The following is an 18,966-nucleotide window of genomic DNA, read 5'->3' as shown; positions in this document are numbered from 1 at the left end:
GCCTCTGTAACGGATGTGATCAAGGTGGTATGCATCATTAAAGGTGAAACGAAGGATGGCACATGCTGTAATGGAAATGATAATGGCACAGGATTGTTCATTTCGACTGAATGAATTCAAAAACATATGTGGTCAGTAACGGTGTCCTTCTAGTTTTTAAAAGAGCACAACTAAATTTTGCATTACTTGAGTTATATGTTAACGTTAAGGTATACTCGTTAATCGACGGCTTGTCCACAATCGATTGCAGCTGTAGAACAATTTCACGGGCAAGTAGCGCTCCAATTGGCGACTGATGCATTCCTTTTTGCTACTGAGTTTGACTTATTCAACGAAACAATCAGTCCCGTGCCGCCCGGACAAGCACATTCCCCAGACTGATATACATCAGTAACTTCATCATCGCTGAAAGATTTATTCCACAGTTGAAATCCTCCGATATCACCGCGAAATCCTTGCTCTTCATGCTCCGGTTCCGGTGCAGATTCGCCTTCTCCGCCATCCAAATTCTGACCCAAGATTAAGACGCCACCACCGTTCAATGTTGCTGGAGCTTTATTCTTGCACTTATGACACGATGCGTTAGTGTACAAAAACAATGAGGTTCCTGATTTAACGACGCACATATGGGTACGATAGTGGTAAATATTGCCGTTCCCGACTACACAATTGCTACTATGGCTTGCTGATTTGAAAGACACTTTGATGTTCTTGTTTTGCAACCAGATCATAAAGGTATTGCAGTCGGAGTCACAAGGTACACAATAGCTGACGATGGCCTGTTGTTCTGACGACGATAAGGCAGATCGAATCCAGAAGCATACACTAAATGATGCCATATCCGGTACAGTGCCGCTGTAGCGGATGTAATCGAGGTGGTATGCATCCTTAAAGGTGAAACGAGGAATGGCGCATGCTGTAATCAAAATGATAGTGGCAGAAGGATTGTTCATTTAGACTGGGTAAATTCAAAAACATATAAGTGGTCAGTAACGGCGTCCTTCTGGTTTTGCGAAGAGCTTAAGTAACTTTTGTATTACTAACTGAAATTGTTATATATTAAGAATAATAGACTAATCCTTGATAGTTTGTTTGGTGGAACTACTTTTTCACGCCTTTGGATTACGAAAATTGGAAAGTAGTTTGAAATAAGCTTTCATCACATTGACAAGTGAAACTGCTCTACTAACCTGGCAATGTAGCTGTTTTATATAAGGGAAACTAAATATATCTCAGTAACTGGAACATCTCAGAAGTGTCATTAGCTATTTTGCGTTAGTCGCGAAGACGTAGTTTCAGCAATTTCGCAAAATCGCAACGGGTCAAGTAGACTCTGAGACTCACAGCCGCGCCACCATTGAACACTATTAATTCAATTAGCAAATAAGAAGGATAGTTGAAATTTTCATGTAGCTGCAGCTCCATTCCGGTGGATTTCTGAAGAAACTGGCTGTGGCCAAGAATTAGTTTCCCATTTCATCTGCATTGATTATCTCGCATTGACGACTGCCAGTTCGTACGGGATTGGGCAATGGGCATGCTGTGAGCAAAGTCATAAGCAACGGGCATACAACGTTTTTACAGGACTATTAGGGATGGTGTGAACTCATCAAACGGCCAGGTTCATGTGACCGCGTGACGTCATATTGCTAATTCCAACCCAACATTTGACTGAAGCGATATATTATTATGCACGATACCTAGCGACGACTCAGGTCACATTATGTTACAATGCTGAAGAACATGCGTTGACTTTTTAACGTCACCAAATGTATCAGCTGGGGCAATCAAATGCTATAATATTCCCATAACATCAATATATTTCGTCGATTTGCCAACGATTTCGACGAGGACCTGTAAGCTTACGCCTTAACTCAGTGGTTCCAAAACGGCGGGGAGTTCCCCACTGGTGGGGAATTCAATGATTTCTGGTGGGGAATAGACGAATTTGTTCAAAATTATATACAGGACAGTCAACATATTCACGGAGACACATGCGCAATTACTAGGGATGGTGTGAACCTCTGAAAGGTTCAGGTTCGTGTGAACGCGAACCTTTTTGAAAGGTTCTGTGTGAACGCGAATGTGAACCTCATGACGTCACGTGACGTTATATTGCTAATTCTAACCATATCTTTCAATGAAGTGATAGCCTATATTAATGTACAGTTGTACACGATACCTAGCGACGACTTGGGTCACATAATGCAACAATGCTAATGCGTTTTAAACGTCGCCAAATGTATCAACTGAGGCAATCAAAGTATATAATACTCCCATAAAATCAATATCTTCCGTCGCTTTGCCAACAATTTCGACGAGGACTTATCAGGGAATATACGCTTACCCCTTAACGGTCTAGGCCAGACCAGGCAATGTATTCGGCGTATGAGTATTGCTACATTGTGTTACTATACTTGTTACCGATATTACTCCATTAAGAAGTTATACACCAGTAGCCGACCCCTCAATCGCACGGATATTGAGTCAAGATTGACCCCGTACGCCTTCTCGAATTTTTACATCAGAAAACGATATCAATCTTATTGATTGGTTCATAAGCATTCATGAGCTGACTACGTATTTCGCTCGTGATGTTGTGTGATTGCGAGTCAAGCTCACATCAGAGAGTCACTAAATATTCACAAACGGAAAGCTGGATATTTCGAGCAAACTTTTGTAACAAAGCAAGTAAAACTTTTGAGATTGTCAAAGTGCATGCTCGTTTAGTGTTGATTTTTAATGCTACCAGCGCTATCCACACAGCGGCCCGCAGTTGAAATGCAATAAATGTGAACCAAAGATGTTATAATTGTAATATATGAAAAAGGTTCACAGTGCAGAACCTATCAAGGTTCTGTTGTGAACGCGAACCTCTAAATTTCCGAGGTTCACATACAGAACGCGAACGCGAACCTCACGTTCACACCATCCCTAGCAATTACCGCTACCAGTTACCTGCTCTGGAATGTATGTATCGAAAATGATATTGCGTGTTATTCACAAAACCTCATTTTTAACTCTGGATGGCCAATCATGGCGTCACAAACGCATCCAGCACGACTAGTTTGACGTGAAATAACGTTTTCGCGAAATTTTGAGCGTTACTCGTATCGGTTCACAATACGTTTTATGTTGCAGTTAAATGCGATTGTCTTGCGTACTGGTGAGTTGTGTGTCTTGTGTAGTCAAACCAGCAGATAGCCGCTCTGTGATGACAAAAGTGCTGGGTATAGTGAGGAGCAGGACCGTAACTGCCGCACCCTGAACCCCCATTGGAGGGGGGCGATCTCGAAGAGGCCCAAACTTTTTTCGTGAAATAACATAAATATAAAGTTTTTTTTTAAATTTATGCCACTTTATCAAAAAATTTTCGCTCTGGGAGCACGATTTAATATTGCCGAATATCTGTTTATTCGGTAACTTTCCCCCACGAAAATACGTAGAATTTATAGAAATGGAGACTTCGGCGTCGGCCATTACTGCGCCACGACGCACCAAGCCCAAGTAACATGCAACTCCGAGAAGTGCGTCAGAACGATCAGCAGCGAGAATACCTTGGCCGAGAAGGAATTGCCTTGTAGTGACCGAAATCTTCGATATATATACAATATACATAAGTGTTTATTTGTCCATGTGCGGCTAAATGATTGGGACCGAATGTTCCTGTCCTGGCGATCTGAACCCCACAGCGCAAATGCCATCCCGTATAGGAATAAATTATTTGCCAGTAAAGCATTACCAATTTGAAATCGTGTGTGCTTTTCAGTTTGGGCGATTTTCATATCTTTTGACATAGCAGATATAGGTCACGAAATAGCATGATGTAATGAAGTCAATATACCACCCTTGAGGTACCACCAGCCATCACCTTTTCCAACACACCTCACTCAGCTTTACCAGTAAATCTGATTGCGTGAGCAGAGAGGGGATAAAAAATTTAAAACAAAATATATGCAATTCCCGATCATATTTACCGATTCAAACACGAACTATATACATTTTTCGCGCTTCGCGCGTTTAGTCCAAATAATGCGACGCACTAAACAGTATACCCAATGTAGCTGATAAGTAGCGTGGAAAAAAGCGTACACTGTAAAAAATAAAAACCTCGATTTACCGCGAAATGTTTGGAAGCACGGTAGCCAGACATTTCGTGGTAATCTAACATTACCGTTGGTCAATGCAAATCCAACTTACACTCGTCCGGTAATCTCACTTTACACGACAGACTGTAATGTTACAGTCCCCTCCGGGTATATCCAATCTACATGTTCTCCTGTACATTTGAGACCGAGACCGCCTACCTACCTACCTACCTACTTACATGCTGTCCCTGCAAATCAGGATACATACCAGCTTGTAAATTCACGTACACCCATACCTATCGCAAAGCAACCCGATGCTAAAATATCGCAAAATTTTCTTCACACTCCCAAAACGACATTGGAACAAACTGTATATTTATTCTTGATATCACGATGAAGTGGTAATCGATGGAAAAGAATTGCTGCTGGAGGTCTAATTCTTCTTTAGGAGACATGCAGTAACACGAGCGGTCGCAAGAAAAGGTGAATTAATTCCACCACCGGCGAAACTTCCAATTGTTTCTTTTTATCTTCCTCATTCCTTCTGTGTAACTAGTATCTTGCAGTTCCACTAAAAAGAATTCATGAGTAAGTCGCTATATAAAGCAAAGTTCCTAACCTAGACATGACATTATAAAGACTACCAAGACAAATAGGCAAACAAAAATATATGGTAACATGTTTTGAAGTACCGGTACTGGTACATTGTGTGATGAAGGCTCCGCCTTGTACATGATATAGCAGAGATTCATGACTTAATTTATCAATGTATTGAAGCAAAAGGTTCCTCATCCTCACCAATTCCACTCTGGATACGAGGTGGCATGTGTGCCAAACAAATCCAGTAGTGGATGAAAACATCTCTATGCTATGGCCCGAAAATGACATAAACAAGCCAACAGTTTCAACTCCTCCACGGCGGAGTATGTGGTGTCACAGGTCACTAAGTCGACTAGTATCCAGTGGCGGCTCGTGACGATATCGGGTGGTGGGGCAAGGGCTGCGAGCGACTTTTATCAACATGACGTCACAATGGCGTTTTCCAACGCAAAAAAGTAACTTTATGATGGTCACATGAATTTCCCGACAACAGTGATTTTAACGTAGGTGCCGCGAGAGGTTTGCCGGTGAGCCGTGACTTGAAGTGTGGTAACAAATGTTTTATTCATTTATTTTTAATCAAAGGATTATTTTACAAAATGTACGTGAACTAAGAATCGTCCCTATGCCACGAATCAAGTATCAGGTCATCCTTAGTAGCATGCGTTTTGATTTCATGGTAGAGTTATAGATTACGCAAATCGATAGACCCTAAAATCCGACCGTCACCCCAAATTCGAAATCCGGATCCAGTCCGGCCAGGTAAAAAAACATTGAAATCCTGCTCCGGCTCCTGAACCGGACTGTGGCCATCTCTGGTTACGACCAGGTGATAATAGGCAACCAAAGCGGAGGCACCCGGCGTACGATTGGATCAATAGACTGGACAACTTCTAGACCTCTCATTTTCGCTCTAAAGGCAGCTGCGTAAACTACGTACGGAATAAAGATTCAATACGATTCATGTTCGCACTTGACTTGACCTGACTAATTCCAATGACCAGAACTCGAGAGATTGCGTAAGCCTAACTGGAAAGGTCAACGAGTTCGGACACATACGCAATTGTTATGTCATAGATTGGGCCTGTCATATTGAATCCAGAACATCAATTTGAATGGTCTTTGAAGAACTAAGGACAGCAGCCTCGGAACTTCGGTCTCGGATCAACGTAGGACATTTTGGCCTTGAAACTGGAGACTGTGACACAGTGTTGGGATGACTCGAGTCATGACTTGACTCGAGTCAGACTCGAGTCACCTTTTCCGCATGACTTGACTTGACTCGAGTCACTTTGCCAAAATGACTTGACTTGACTTGACTCGGCGAATCAGAAATGTGGATTGACTCGTGACTCGGAGCAAAATTCACGAGTCAATTTCAAGTCATAAAGTAATCGGTGTCGATAAAAATCACTGTATCTTGGATATGCTCGGATTGTTCGCGAAACGCTTGCGTAACCCGTGAGACTGAGAGCGACCAATCATTCATTCAATAAGCGTGCATTTCACCGAGCCTCGATTGTTCTCTCACAAATAGATTGACTGCAAACGAAGTGATTGAAGCTTAAAGCTTACGTTGTCGTAACTCTAGTGGTAAAGTAATAGAATAGCAAAATGTCTATTTCTATCTTACCTTAACCAAACCGATTGTTTTATTGAAATTGAAGTCGAATATAGTTTATATAGTCCTCAACCATTGGCGCAGGCTCGAATGGTATCATATCTATTTGTAAATGGGTAACGTATTGCCTTATCAATTCGTTTCCCTATTCTCTATTTTGGCTGGTAACTATAAACTGAGGCTATGCAATTACGTAGTGTAACAGTTCTACGTATATGTGAGCGATAAAGCGCCTTCTTGCGTGTATATTTAACTCTATATTCGTTCATCGGTTCGGAATCAATGACCAATGACCACTCAAACTGTATTTCAGACAGCTAGCAAATTGCAATGACGTAATCATGCCTCATACATACATCGAAAAGGCAACTTGACTTGAAATTTGACTTGACTCGTGACTTGACTTGACTTGACTCGACTTGACTCGAGTCACCTCCAAAAATCGAGTGACTTGACTTGACTCGAGTCACCTTTGAAAATCGATTGACTTGACTTGACTCGAGTCAAAATGTGCAATGACTCGAAATGATTCGTGACTCGAAGGTAGTGACTTGATCCCAACACTGCTGTGACACAACACATACGGCTTACTGTCTATAAGTCTGCTGCGAAATCGCCGTTGGAAAATATATTAATATATAAATACATGAATAAAAGCCGTAACTTAGTATACTGTTACAAGAAATCATCGAGAAGTAGCATACGCAATCTCATAACCCATTCCGGTATGGTACACTGTCAAAATCAATGCAAACAGACGAACACCGAACTTTCAGTAAAATAGATCGAGGAATAGGCTGATCGAATGATCAGCTGTTAGCCGACATCGAAAATGAAATAGCTATCGCAATTGACAGGGGATTGTAAGCAAATGGTTTGAAGGCCACATATTCACAGTGAAATGGACATTGGCGAACATAAAATTATGTGAATATTTGAATGCAAACCGAGAATCTTAATTAGCTGTTTCATGCGATCATCATGGAAATATCATCACCGATCTCGTTATGGAACGCAGACTATAGATTAGCACAGACCGACACCGGCTTTTGCGTGAGATCCGCAATGACGTAGGTAGGCTAAGTATCAGATCAGCGCGCATCTCTACCATACTCGACCTCGAAAACGAAATAACTGCCTCAATCGTTGAGTGTCAACTTTAAGACTTGGCACCGCGTTCGATACTAAAATCAAGACATACCGTGTGAAGGCTCATGACAGATCTAGGTATGGAACATCGTTAAAATCAATAGAGACCAATAACGGCTTTTGCGTAAATTTGTTGGCGACAAATGAAGAGTCAGCTCTTACTCGACTTTGGAAACGAAATTACCACCCACATAGTTCAGTGACAAACTTAAAACTTGTTACAGCGGTCGATACTAACACTTACCGTGCCAAATGTCATGACCGACCTCGGTATAGAACATCGTCAAAATCAATGGAGACCAATACCGGCTTTTGAGTAAAATCTGTTTGCTGTACTATGTACATGATAGATCAGCACACACTGAACTTCGGAAACGGAATTACTACCATTATCTTTAAGTAGCAAGCCTGAAACTTGGAGCAGTGTTAAATACTACCTTCACGACATATCATACCAAGTTTCAAGAATTATCATGGTGCGAAACACCGTCAAAATCGACCTATACCAGCAAAGGTCGACTCAACGCATATTACGGTAACCGAGTTCAGATATAGATACGATTGTTACATCACACCTTAAGGGCGAGTAGGCATATTTGCCCCGGTTGCTCGGCCATTTTACGAATAGGAGAGAGTAAATCACCGTTTCTTTATTGTGCGCGGCTTTGAGAGAATAGATAGTGAAAGCTTGTTATGAGCGCTACCGGGGCAAGCCCCGGCTAGGCATTCACAAAGCGAAAACACAGAAGAGAATTCGATTTTCGCAGAGACTTCGCTATGTATGGGCGTTTGCAAGCGAAAGCACAAGAAGAACGCGGGTTTCGCTGTGATCTCGGTATATATTGATTGCTGTGCGTCTATAAATGGTTAAATTGTTATTGAACAGAATTTTAGGTGGGGCAATGCCCCAGTTGCCCTATAGGACGAGCCGCCACTGCTAGTATCCCAAAATAGAACAGAGAATGCGGAGAATGAAATATTTCAATCATGAAATCAAAGTGGTGTGCACATTGCACAGTCGCAGATATTCACGGTAACAAGTACTATGTAGTACTGTACCTTTTACGATGCGTATTCCATTCAGCGTTCCTAGGAATCTTCCACGATCGTGTCCACTTTCTTCAAGCACAACAAGCTTCGCATCACCCTTTGCTCAAATCTCAATAATGGTCAGATAACGATACGACACTCGAACGATTTCGAAATAAGTCGTATTCATCCGCTGACATGCCACCAATAATATTTGCTGGCCACGTTATAATGTTTGACTTAGGTTATTTCTCTTTCATACAGAAACATTTATCAGTACATATAGTTCCTTTCTTTTCCGTCTAATTTCGTATAAATTGATATTTATCCCAAGTGTTGTTCACTACTTTCTGTACTTACTAAACGAGACGCTCCTTGTGATGTCACAGTTGTGCGTTGGCTGTTTACTACAAATCTCAGAAAACCAGTAACGCGTAACGGTAACCTATTGTAACCTATTACAGGTCGCCTTGTCCGCCAATTAGCAAATGGTCAACTGAGCATGCGGTGCTGATATTTCTAGTTTCCCGAACAATATTATACATCCTAAACTGATTTTCTAACTTATCAGCCGTATCCGTAACAACGAATGTAACCAGCGAGAACGGCCATATAGCCTTATAATATATTATAATGGCTATGGTGTAACTACATTAGCTACGATTGTCAGTTGTTTCTTGTACCCTACTTACTATGTACTATACTGAAATTGGTACCAGGGCCAACAATTTCCGTACGACAGACCCCAGTTTCGCGAACGAGGTTGAATCAAGTCAAATCACCACGAGAATGATATATCAGTAACATTCATTTCCACGTATATATTGGCTGCAGCGATTATGAAGCTAATCAATCTTCCCAATAGCCTTGTAAACTGCAGTTACGAGTAACTGTCAGTAATTTTGCGAGGAAATTCTGGCAACTTGACTTCACAGCTAAACTAAGGTAATATCACATATCAAAATGTAAAATTACAAGCTACGCACAGTTATTGGCTGCGACCGGTAATTCGTTGTAAAATTTACAGAGATTTCCCAGTAAATCTACCAGATTTTTTACAGTGTACAGGCTCAGCGGGGCTGGGGGGATTAGTTGGGTTTATCACCCTGTGGGGTAAAAATCCACGTTTTTTTTTGGCAGGGCTGACTAAGTGCTGTTACGGTCCTGGTGGGGAATGAAGGCTCGGAATAAATCTGAAGTGGGGAATGAAGACAAAAAGGCTGGGAACCACTGCTTAACTGTAAGTGCCCTACCGGACAATGAATTCGGCGTCTGACTATTGCTACATTGATATTGAGCAGAGTGCAAAACGGGATTATACACTTGCTTCCGATATTACCCCATAAAGTAATGCAGTAGCCAACACCACAAACGCACAGATTTGGGTTTTATGATACAACCAACAAATCAAATAAAGATGGATGCCGCACGGCTGCTCGATTTTTTACATCAGGTGACGATGCATTATTTATATCAATTTATTCGATTGGTTGCATAAGCATCATTCGCTGACTATACCTACATGCATAGTCAGGCCGTGTTATTTTTGGCATTTCAGGAGCCAGATGCCAAAACTGCCAAAAATAAAAATTTGGAAATGCCAAAAATAAGCAATTTTTGGCATATGCCAAAAATAACACGGCCGGCCAAATAGTGTATTTCGTTCATGGTGTTGTGTTAACTGGACCGCGTTACAAGCGAGAAGAGCGTTTGTGAAAGGCAGGTTTCTTAATCTAGGTCCAGCCCACCCATTAGGGGTGAAAGCATGGTGTCCTAAATGGTGTGGGCACAGCGTGATTGAACGGCTGACTGCATTTGGTTTACGTCATACTTTCCATTTGTCCAAAAGCGATTTTACGACCATTTTTGACCGGCTTGTCGAGCACTAAATTTGACAAAACGGGTATCAATGAGAAGCTGCCGCAGTACTGATTATTAAAATATAAATTATATTCTGCTTATGGAGCTGGAACCCCCAAAATCAACCACGATTTTTGCATTGTGATCGAGTTGAACATTGTGACGCAACAAATAATATTAAAGCCACCTGAAGTGACAAAAGTCCTCCGAAAATATATCGGTAGACTGAAGGAGAAATGATAGTCGGGCTACTAAATAGAATGTGTTGAGAGACAACACAGGAAACTCCTGGAAAAGGATCGGGAAGAAAATTCTTTCCGGGATGAGATCGATGGCACTGGCGAAATGATCTCTTTTCATGATGCATGGAAGCCGGTTTGGCCCTCCAAAGATTTTGAAGCTCTGAAAACCTTTTGTGGATGACTGGCAACATTCTTTCCTTCAATGGCTACTGTTGAAGCCGATATTTCCAAGATTCGCTGGGCGAGAAATGAATTTAGGAGAAACTTAGCTGACCAGAGTTTGGAAGCACTGTTACAGTGCTAACGATTTAAGTCTATTCAACACCTGTAACAATCAGCTGTTGAGCGTGTTTGTTAGACTTTTCTTTCTTTTTTTTTGCTTATTGGCACCGAGTCGGATGGATACTGCACATTTTGTGGTTTCGTTTGATATTATTAACCTATGAAATCGTTAGGTTTTTTCTTCTTATTGTTTGTTGGCACTGATTATACGTGGATGCTGCACATTTTGTGGTGTCTTTTGAAAAACTAGCCCAAATAAAGCGTTTTTGTGACTAATTCGAGGCTGAAACTATCTATCTAGATGACGATGCCAAAACTGCCAAAAATAAAAATCGAAAAATGCCAAAAATAAGTTATTTTTGGCAGTTTTGGCATATGCCAAAAATAACACGGCCTGTGCATAGTGTATTTCGTTCTTGGTGTTGTGTGACTGCGGGTCAAGTTCACAACAGAGAGTCGCGAGATATTCACAAACGGAAAGCAAAATGTTTCGAGCAAACTTTTGTAACAAAGCAAGTAAGATTTTTGAGATTGGCACGGTGCATGCTCGTTTAGTAGGGTTACCATACGTCCTCTTTTAAGAGGATTTGTCCTCTTTTTACTTTTTTGAAAGTATCCTCGGAGGACTCCCAAATGTCTTCTTTTTTGAAATTTTGTCTTCCTAGTTGAGAGCACTGAAGTAAAGCTCCGGCGGGTATTTCCGGAGCTGAGCCGGAAGGTTGACCTTTTTTGAATTTATTTCTTAATCAACCAGCCAATAATGCGAAAGAAAAACTGAACTTCGGGAGTTGAAGCTGAAAGTTAACCTATTGTTCTAATTTTGCATTCAACCGACTACGAAGTGGGAAAAATTTACCAATTTCCGAGGATTTATTTCGGGTTTTTCAAGTCTCGAAATTTTGAAAAGTGTACTCTTTTCATACTTCCAAAATATGGTAACCCTATTGTTCAGCGTTCACATTTACATGCTGCCTGTTCCATGCTCAGAGTGATTCGAAGTTCGAAGCTCAAATGCAAAGAATTTCAACCAAAGATGTTATAATGAAAGCGAACGTGAACCTCGAGCTCATACCCTCCATAGTAAATATGTTACCTTTCACCAGCAATCGAGTAACGAAAGTCTGACAAGTCTCGTCTCCATCTACGACTTCAATCTGCTTATTTGTATTGAATTCCAGAAGCAACGCATTTTTATTCTGCTACTCCTGTAGTAGTTTTGGTGTGATTTAAAAATATCTTCCTCTCTACTTGTGGGGCGTTTTGAATTCGGGAGTACGTTTACTTGCTTTTGATTCTCACCGCTCTAAACTTCGACTACCCATGGGCATGAAAATTGGAATGAACATGGTAATGTTGAGATTCAATCCTAAATACCAACACTCATTTATGCTTTCCGATTACTTCGCTATGACGTATTTCAGTTACCTGATGCATTTGTGCTCTGCGAAGTCGGTGCTGTCAACTTGTAATCTATCGTTGTCGAAACCATGGCAGTAGTCGCTGCTGCAGTTGACAGCTCATCCTTCACAACATTAGTTGCAATGGAAGTAATTGAACCATTCTGACCCCGAAGAAATTCCGTCAGTTGTTCCAGGCTATTGGCATCTGTAGTGTATAACCATTCGGTCAACATAACGAGCATTCGCCGGAACATTCCGTCAGTTATGCAGACGTAGAATAACAACGCGACTCTGAAAAAGTGTACGCGTACGCTATGAGGCTTAGTGGCATAACATAAATCATTGGTAGTGAAGTTTTGGAAATGGGATCACTCATCATGATACGGTCTTCATAAATTACTATACGATAGAATAGTATATTCATATTGAAATGAACCCGATTATTTTCGGCTGACACTCGTCAATAGTAAACATCAGCAACTATAGTAGAGAATTGGAACGCAGGAACACATTAGCCAGCATCAGAGCATGTCTCTAGATTTATCAGAGCACGTGCATCACCCTCGGTTAAAGCCCAACCTTTACTTATTCGCTGAAGCTTGAGGCTGAGCGTTCGAAGGCCATAAATCTTGCCATTGGCAAGCATCTATATTGGGTAATCCCACTGTGCGAGAAACTATCGAGATGACAGTTTTCGCGTCATCGGGAGGAGCCGCTCACACTTTTATCTGAGTGCCTTGAAGTCGACCTTCATTAAAATACATCAGCCCATGCTTCGTTTACAAAAGGAGTTCGTGTACCATCTTAAAATAGTACACTGAACGCTTTCTTATTTGAGATCTCATTTCATGCTGGTGACGTCATATTTTGTGATACGATTGTTGATATACAATGCAGACTTGGACAACTAGATATTTATATTATCTAATTTCTCTGAATCAGAACAAAATGCCAGTAATCTAATTCTAATCTAACTTGTGAATTATTCATATGCTCCAATTCCAATTCTAATCTGATTTGTGAAATGTTTCTATACTATAATTTTAGTTCTAATCTATTTTTTCTTTTCCTGAAAATGCCTCTTTGTTCGCGGCATTTTGCAGCGAGTTAACGATAATATCCTTCTCGCGCCGGAAAATCCAGTGCCAAGCCTCCATCGCATTACTTACACTGCACAAGTACAATCATAGTAGTTATTGTGACGAATAATAGCCATGCTCGCATAGTAGCAGGTAGTCTGCGAACAACATTCTAGTTTCGATCACAAACAGCACAGCAGCGAAGAAAGAGAGATAGTTAACAGATTGTTCAATTCCATGCCCTCAACTACATCAAGCGAAAAGATGATGATTGTTTCAGATTCAATTTAAATCATACAAGAGGTTTGATTAGGCGTTAAGTTGAGCACCGGGCACCAATGACCATAGTCCTCAGAACAGAGATGGATAGTTTGCTATTTTATTGCTTTCTTACTTTACCGAAAATGTATGCTGTAAGCTCCAATCACGTCGTTTGGGGTTAATATATTTGTGATAGGACAATGGAGGCTCAGTAAAACGGGAAATCATTGAACGAATGAAATTGGTCACTCTCACAGGTCACACCAGCGTATCGAGAACAATTCGAATATATGAAAGATACCGCGATTTTGATCGACACAAATTATTTGATGATTTAAAATTTACTCGTAAATTTTGCTCCGAGTCACGAGTGAATATGCATTTTTGAAACGCCGAGTCAAGTCCAGTCATTTTGGCCAAGTGACTCGAGTCATGTCAAGTCATTCGGAAAAGTGACTCGAGTCCAGTCATGACTCGAGTCATCACGACACTTACATACGTTAACCGTTCTCATGCGTATGAGAATGCATTGTAATTGGATGAGAACCGAACTCGATTTTTGCTGTATGTATTTCTCATTCACAATTTCAGTCAAATTCAAAATTTTAGCGAATTAATTCTAATTCTAATTTTAATCAAATTTGGAAAAAAATGCGTAGCTACAATTCTAATTCTAATCTTATTTGGAAAAATCTCTGTAGCCCTAATTCTAATTCTAATCTAATTCGGAAAAATTATGTAACTCTTATTCTAATTCTAATCTAATTTGGAACAGCTTCTGTAGCTCTAATTCTAATTCTAATCTAACTTGGAAAAGCTGACAATTTTCTAGTTGTCCAAGTCTGTATTACAATGTTCGTTCCCATTCTCTACTAGTAGTTGCTTTGGTGACGATTACCCCTGACGAGTGTCAGTCGAAAATATTCGGGTTCATTGCAATGGGAATATACTATTCAATTGTATATTGAAGTTCTGTACCTTCAAAAAGCTCTTTAAATAAAATACCATATGACAGGGGAGGGAAACTACTCCAGCCGGCGGGCCGGATATCGGAAAATGAAATAATTGGCGGGTCTGAATCCTGAATCTATATATACATCGAGCATTTATCCACTTATACAAGGATTAATCGTATTTAAAGTAAACTTCAAGATTAAAGCATACAGACCAAAACAGTATTCAATGAATATATTGACGTTCTGTAGGCTACTTCAATAACTCTTGAAGTGAATGTGAGACATCCGTGGTCGATCAAAGTGGTGAAAAAGTTCTTTGAACTCTGGTTGCATGTCGGAAAGAAAGAAAACGTAGAACTAAAGAGTAACGAACAATCGCTATTATTTGTGTCCATTCTGCCGTTAATTATTACAATAAGCCCATAATTCACTTTAAATCTTTATTCGATATATTCCGGCTTAAGGCAAGGCATGATACTGAAGGGAAAATGGAAAGGCCTTTTAGGATGTAAAGCTTATCACGGAAAAAAGTGACAAAAACCTATAGCCGCGGTTTCAAACTTTTCTAGACACGCCCCCAGCGTGTATTCTCCAGCGTGTTTTAATTATATTTCTTCACTACATTTTTAATAAATGTTGCTCAGTGAATGTGTTGATTTAAAGTAATGAGAAAGTGACGGTTAATTAACAAAATATACATTTGCCCTCGTGATTCGAGAAAATGTTAAACATGATACATTTTAACTTTCTTTAAATCCCCATCTACGTTCTTTCATTAAGACTCTCAAACAGTGATTCTCAAATTTCTTAGGTACGCCTCCCTTTATTATAGTGACAAATTTCGTGCCCCCTTAACTTGATATCACAAAATATTATCGGTTCAACCGCTATGCTAGCAATCCCAATAGATGGTCTGGTGGCATGAAAGGTTATGGCTGTTGATGAGAGAATTCTGAATTATAAAAGTCAGACAATACACAGTGCAACCAGTGCAACAAGTATAAGCTTGGGATAGATCATGCCGAGCGCGAAAAAAAAAATTCATCAAACTTCGGCTTCGCGCCTCCTACAGATGCTTTCACGCCCCAAGTTCGAGAACCCCTGCTCTGAAAAGTATATATGCGATGTACAAAGCAATGTTGGGATGACTCGAATCACATTTTTTGCATGACTTGACTTTTACTCGAGTCACTTTGCTAACATAACTTGACATGTCTTGACTCGGCGTATCAGAAATGTGGATTGACTCGTGACTCGAAGGAAAATTCCCGAGTTAATTTCCAAGTCATAAATTAAACAGTATCGATGAAAATCACTGTATCTTGCATATGTTAGGATTTTTCGCGGAAGGCTGGTGTAACTCGGGAGAGATGGTGCGTTTTGCTGAGGCTACACAAATAAATTGACCACAAACGAAGTGATCGAACCTTACAGCTTACGTTGTTGTAAACGAGCAGTAAAGTAATATAATAGAAAATTATCTATTTCTGTTCTCTGTTTTTACCTTAACCAAGCCTTTTGTTTTATTGATTTTGATTTCGAATATAGTTTATATACTCCTCAACCTTTGGTGCAGGCTCGAATTGTATCATATCAATATGTAAATGAGTAAAGGGTAGAGTATTGCGTCTTATCAATTAGTTTCTCTATTCCCTATTTTGGTTGGTAACTATAAACTGAGGCTACGTATATGTGAGCGATACAGCGCCTTCTTAGGTGTATATTAGGGTTGTACAAAAAAAACTTTTTTTTCCAAATCTCACTCGCCTACTGACTAAATCGTCAGGTTGTCCAAGAAAACGATGCACACCAAATTTGACGCAATTCCAACCAGTCAAGGCCGTGCAATCTTGAATTGAAATTTTTAATTTATTAAAAAAAATAAAAATAAAAATTTCTCAAATTTTTCTGTCAACCCCATGAAATTGTTGAGCTGTCTTCAAAGACAATGCAAAACAAATTTGAGTCAATTCCGACCAGTAGAAGCGGAGTTATTCGCGTTTTTCGTTGATATTTGCCGGATTATCCTTGATCCGGGGATTATCAACGAAAAACTCAAATAGCTCCGCTTCTACAAGTCGGAATTGACTCAAATTTGTTTTGCATCGTCTTTGAAGACAGCTCAACAATTTCATGGGGTTGACAGAAAAATTTGAGAAATTTTTTTTTTAATTTATTTTAATAAATTAAAAATTTCAATTCAAGATTGCACGGCCTTGACTGGTTGGAATTGAGTCAAATTTGGTGTGCATCGTTTTCTTGGACAACCTGACGATTTAGTCAGTAGGCGAGTGAGATTTGGAAAAAAAAGTTTTTTTTGAACAACCCTAGTGAACAACCCTATTCAACTCTATATTCGTTCATCGGTTTAAAATCAATGACCACTCAATATGTATTTCAGACAGCTAGCAAAATGTAATGACGTAATCATGCCTTATAATACGAATAGGCAACTTGACTTGAATTTTGACTTGACTCGTGACTTGACTTGAATTGACTTGACTGCACTTGACTCGAGTCCCCTCCAAAAATCGAGTGACTTGACTTGACTCGAGTCACCTTCGAAAACCGATTGACATGACTTGACTCGAGTCAAAATGTGCAATGACTCGAAATGACTCGTGACTCGAAGGTAGTGACTAGATCCCAATGTTGGTACAAAGCTTATTGTTTTGGTCGATGCCTTCCGAGCAGTAGTCTAAATGTTGATCGAAGCTTGCAGTTTTTCTGAAATTCACCTTCTCTTGACTGAGTGTTCCGTGTTTTTGTCAAAAGACCGACTTTGATTAATTTCCTTAATCTTTCCGACATGCTCGGCAAAAACTAAAAGGGCGGGTTTACTCCTGACTCCAGTATATACCAATATTTAGTATTCTAAACCTTCCTTGAGTATCAGTTTTATGCTTTCTTTTTTGACGTGCCCGGTCATCCTTTATGGGCAGGACGTGTTATTTTTGGCATATGCCAAAACTGCCAAAAATAACTTATTTTTGGCATTTTTCGATTTTTATTTTTGGCAGTTTTGGCATCGTCCTCTAAATAGATAGTTTCAGCCTCGAATTAGTCACAAAAACGCTTTATTTGGGCTAGTTTGTCAAAAGACACCACAAAATGCGCAGCATCCACGTATAATCAATGCCAACAAACAATAAGAGAAGAATAAACCTAACGATTTCATTGGTTAATTATATCAAACGAAACCTCAAAATGTGCAGTATCCATCGGAATCGGTGCCAATAAGCAAAAAAATGAAAGAAAAGCCAAAAAAATGAAAGAAAAGCCTAACAAACACGCTCAACAGCTGATTGTCACAGCTGTTGAATAGACTTTAATCGTTTGCACTGTAGCAGTGCTTCCAAACTCAGGTCAGCTAAGTTTCTCCTAAATTCATTTCTCGCCCAGCGAATCTTGGAAATATCGGCTTCAACAGTAGCCGCTGAGGGAAAGAATGTTGCCAGTCATCCACAAAAGGTTTTCAGAGCTTCAAAATCTTTGGAAGGCCGAACCGGCTTCCATACATCATGAAAAGAGATCACTCCGCCAGTGCCATCGACCTCGTCGCGGAAATAATTTTCTTCCTGATCCTTTTCCAGGAGTTTCCTGTGTTGTCTCTCAACACATTCTATTTAGTAGCCCGACTATCATTTCTCCTTCAGTCTACCGATATTTTTTCACTTCAGGTGGCTTTAATATTACCAACTCGCATGGAAGAGTCCTGGGAAGGTTAGCTTGTTTAAGAACATTGACGCAACAAGACTGTCTGGCAAAACGAGACGATGCAGCTCAGAAATAGCCAGTCAGTTTCTTGCGTCACAATGTTCACCTCGATCACAATGCAAAAATCGTGGTTGATTTTGGGGGTTCCAGTTTCATGAGCAGAATATAATTTATATTTTAATAATCAGTACTGCGGCAGCTTCTCATTGATACCCGTTTTATCAAATTTAGCGCTCGACTAGCCGGTCAAAATGGTCGTAAAATTGCCTTCGGACAAATGGAAAGTATGACGTAAACCACATGCAGTCAGCCGTTCAATCTCGCTCTGCCCACACCATTTAGGACACCATGCTTTCAGCCCTAATGGGTGGGCTGGACCCAGATTAAGAAACCTGCCTTTCACAAACGCTCTTCTCGCTTGTAACGCGGTCCTGTTAACACAACACCATGAACGAAATACACTATTTGGCAGGTCGTGTTATTTTTGGCATATGCCAAAAATTGCTTAATTTTGGCATTTTCAAATTTTTATTTTTGGCAGTTTTGGCATCTGGCTCCTGAAATGCCAAAAATAACACGGCCTGTTTATGGGTAATAAATATGATGAGTCATATGGTAATTGCGAGCACTGATTGACTTGTTTTACTAATAACGGATTTGGAAACGCATCACGTCACTATTT

At 40.2% G+C, this 18,966-nt stretch overlaps 2 protein-coding genes across 2 annotated transcripts in view; both read right to left on the bottom strand.

Moving 5' to 3' along the window:
• LOC145436591 (uncharacterized) overlaps window positions 1-18,966 on the bottom strand; it is a 160,781-nt gene that overhangs the window by 29,620 nt on the left and 112,195 nt on the right. The gene's annotated exons all lie outside the window — the stretch shown is intronic.
• LOC145436592 (uncharacterized) lies at window positions 208-12,811 on the bottom strand. The gene is made up of 2 exons (XM_080313971.1): window positions 12,297-12,811; window positions 208-916 (listed from the first exon to the last, which is right to left on the bottom strand). Exons 1-2 carry the CDS (start codon window positions 12,523-12,525, stop codon window positions 264-266), a joined length of 882 nt encoding a protein of 293 aa, XP_080170097.1. The 5' UTR covers window positions 12,526-12,811; the 3' UTR covers window positions 208-263.

The sequence above is a fragment of the Botryllus schlosseri genome, chromosome 3, assembly GCF_051294905.1.
Source record: "Botryllus schlosseri isolate E-star chromosome 3, Bs_hap1, whole genome shotgun sequence".
Lineage (NCBI taxonomy): Eukaryota > Metazoa > Chordata > Ascidiacea > Stolidobranchia > Styelidae > Botryllus > Botryllus schlosseri.
Note: the sequence above shows the minus strand (reverse complement) of the source record. Positions and strands in the feature narration are given on the sequence as shown.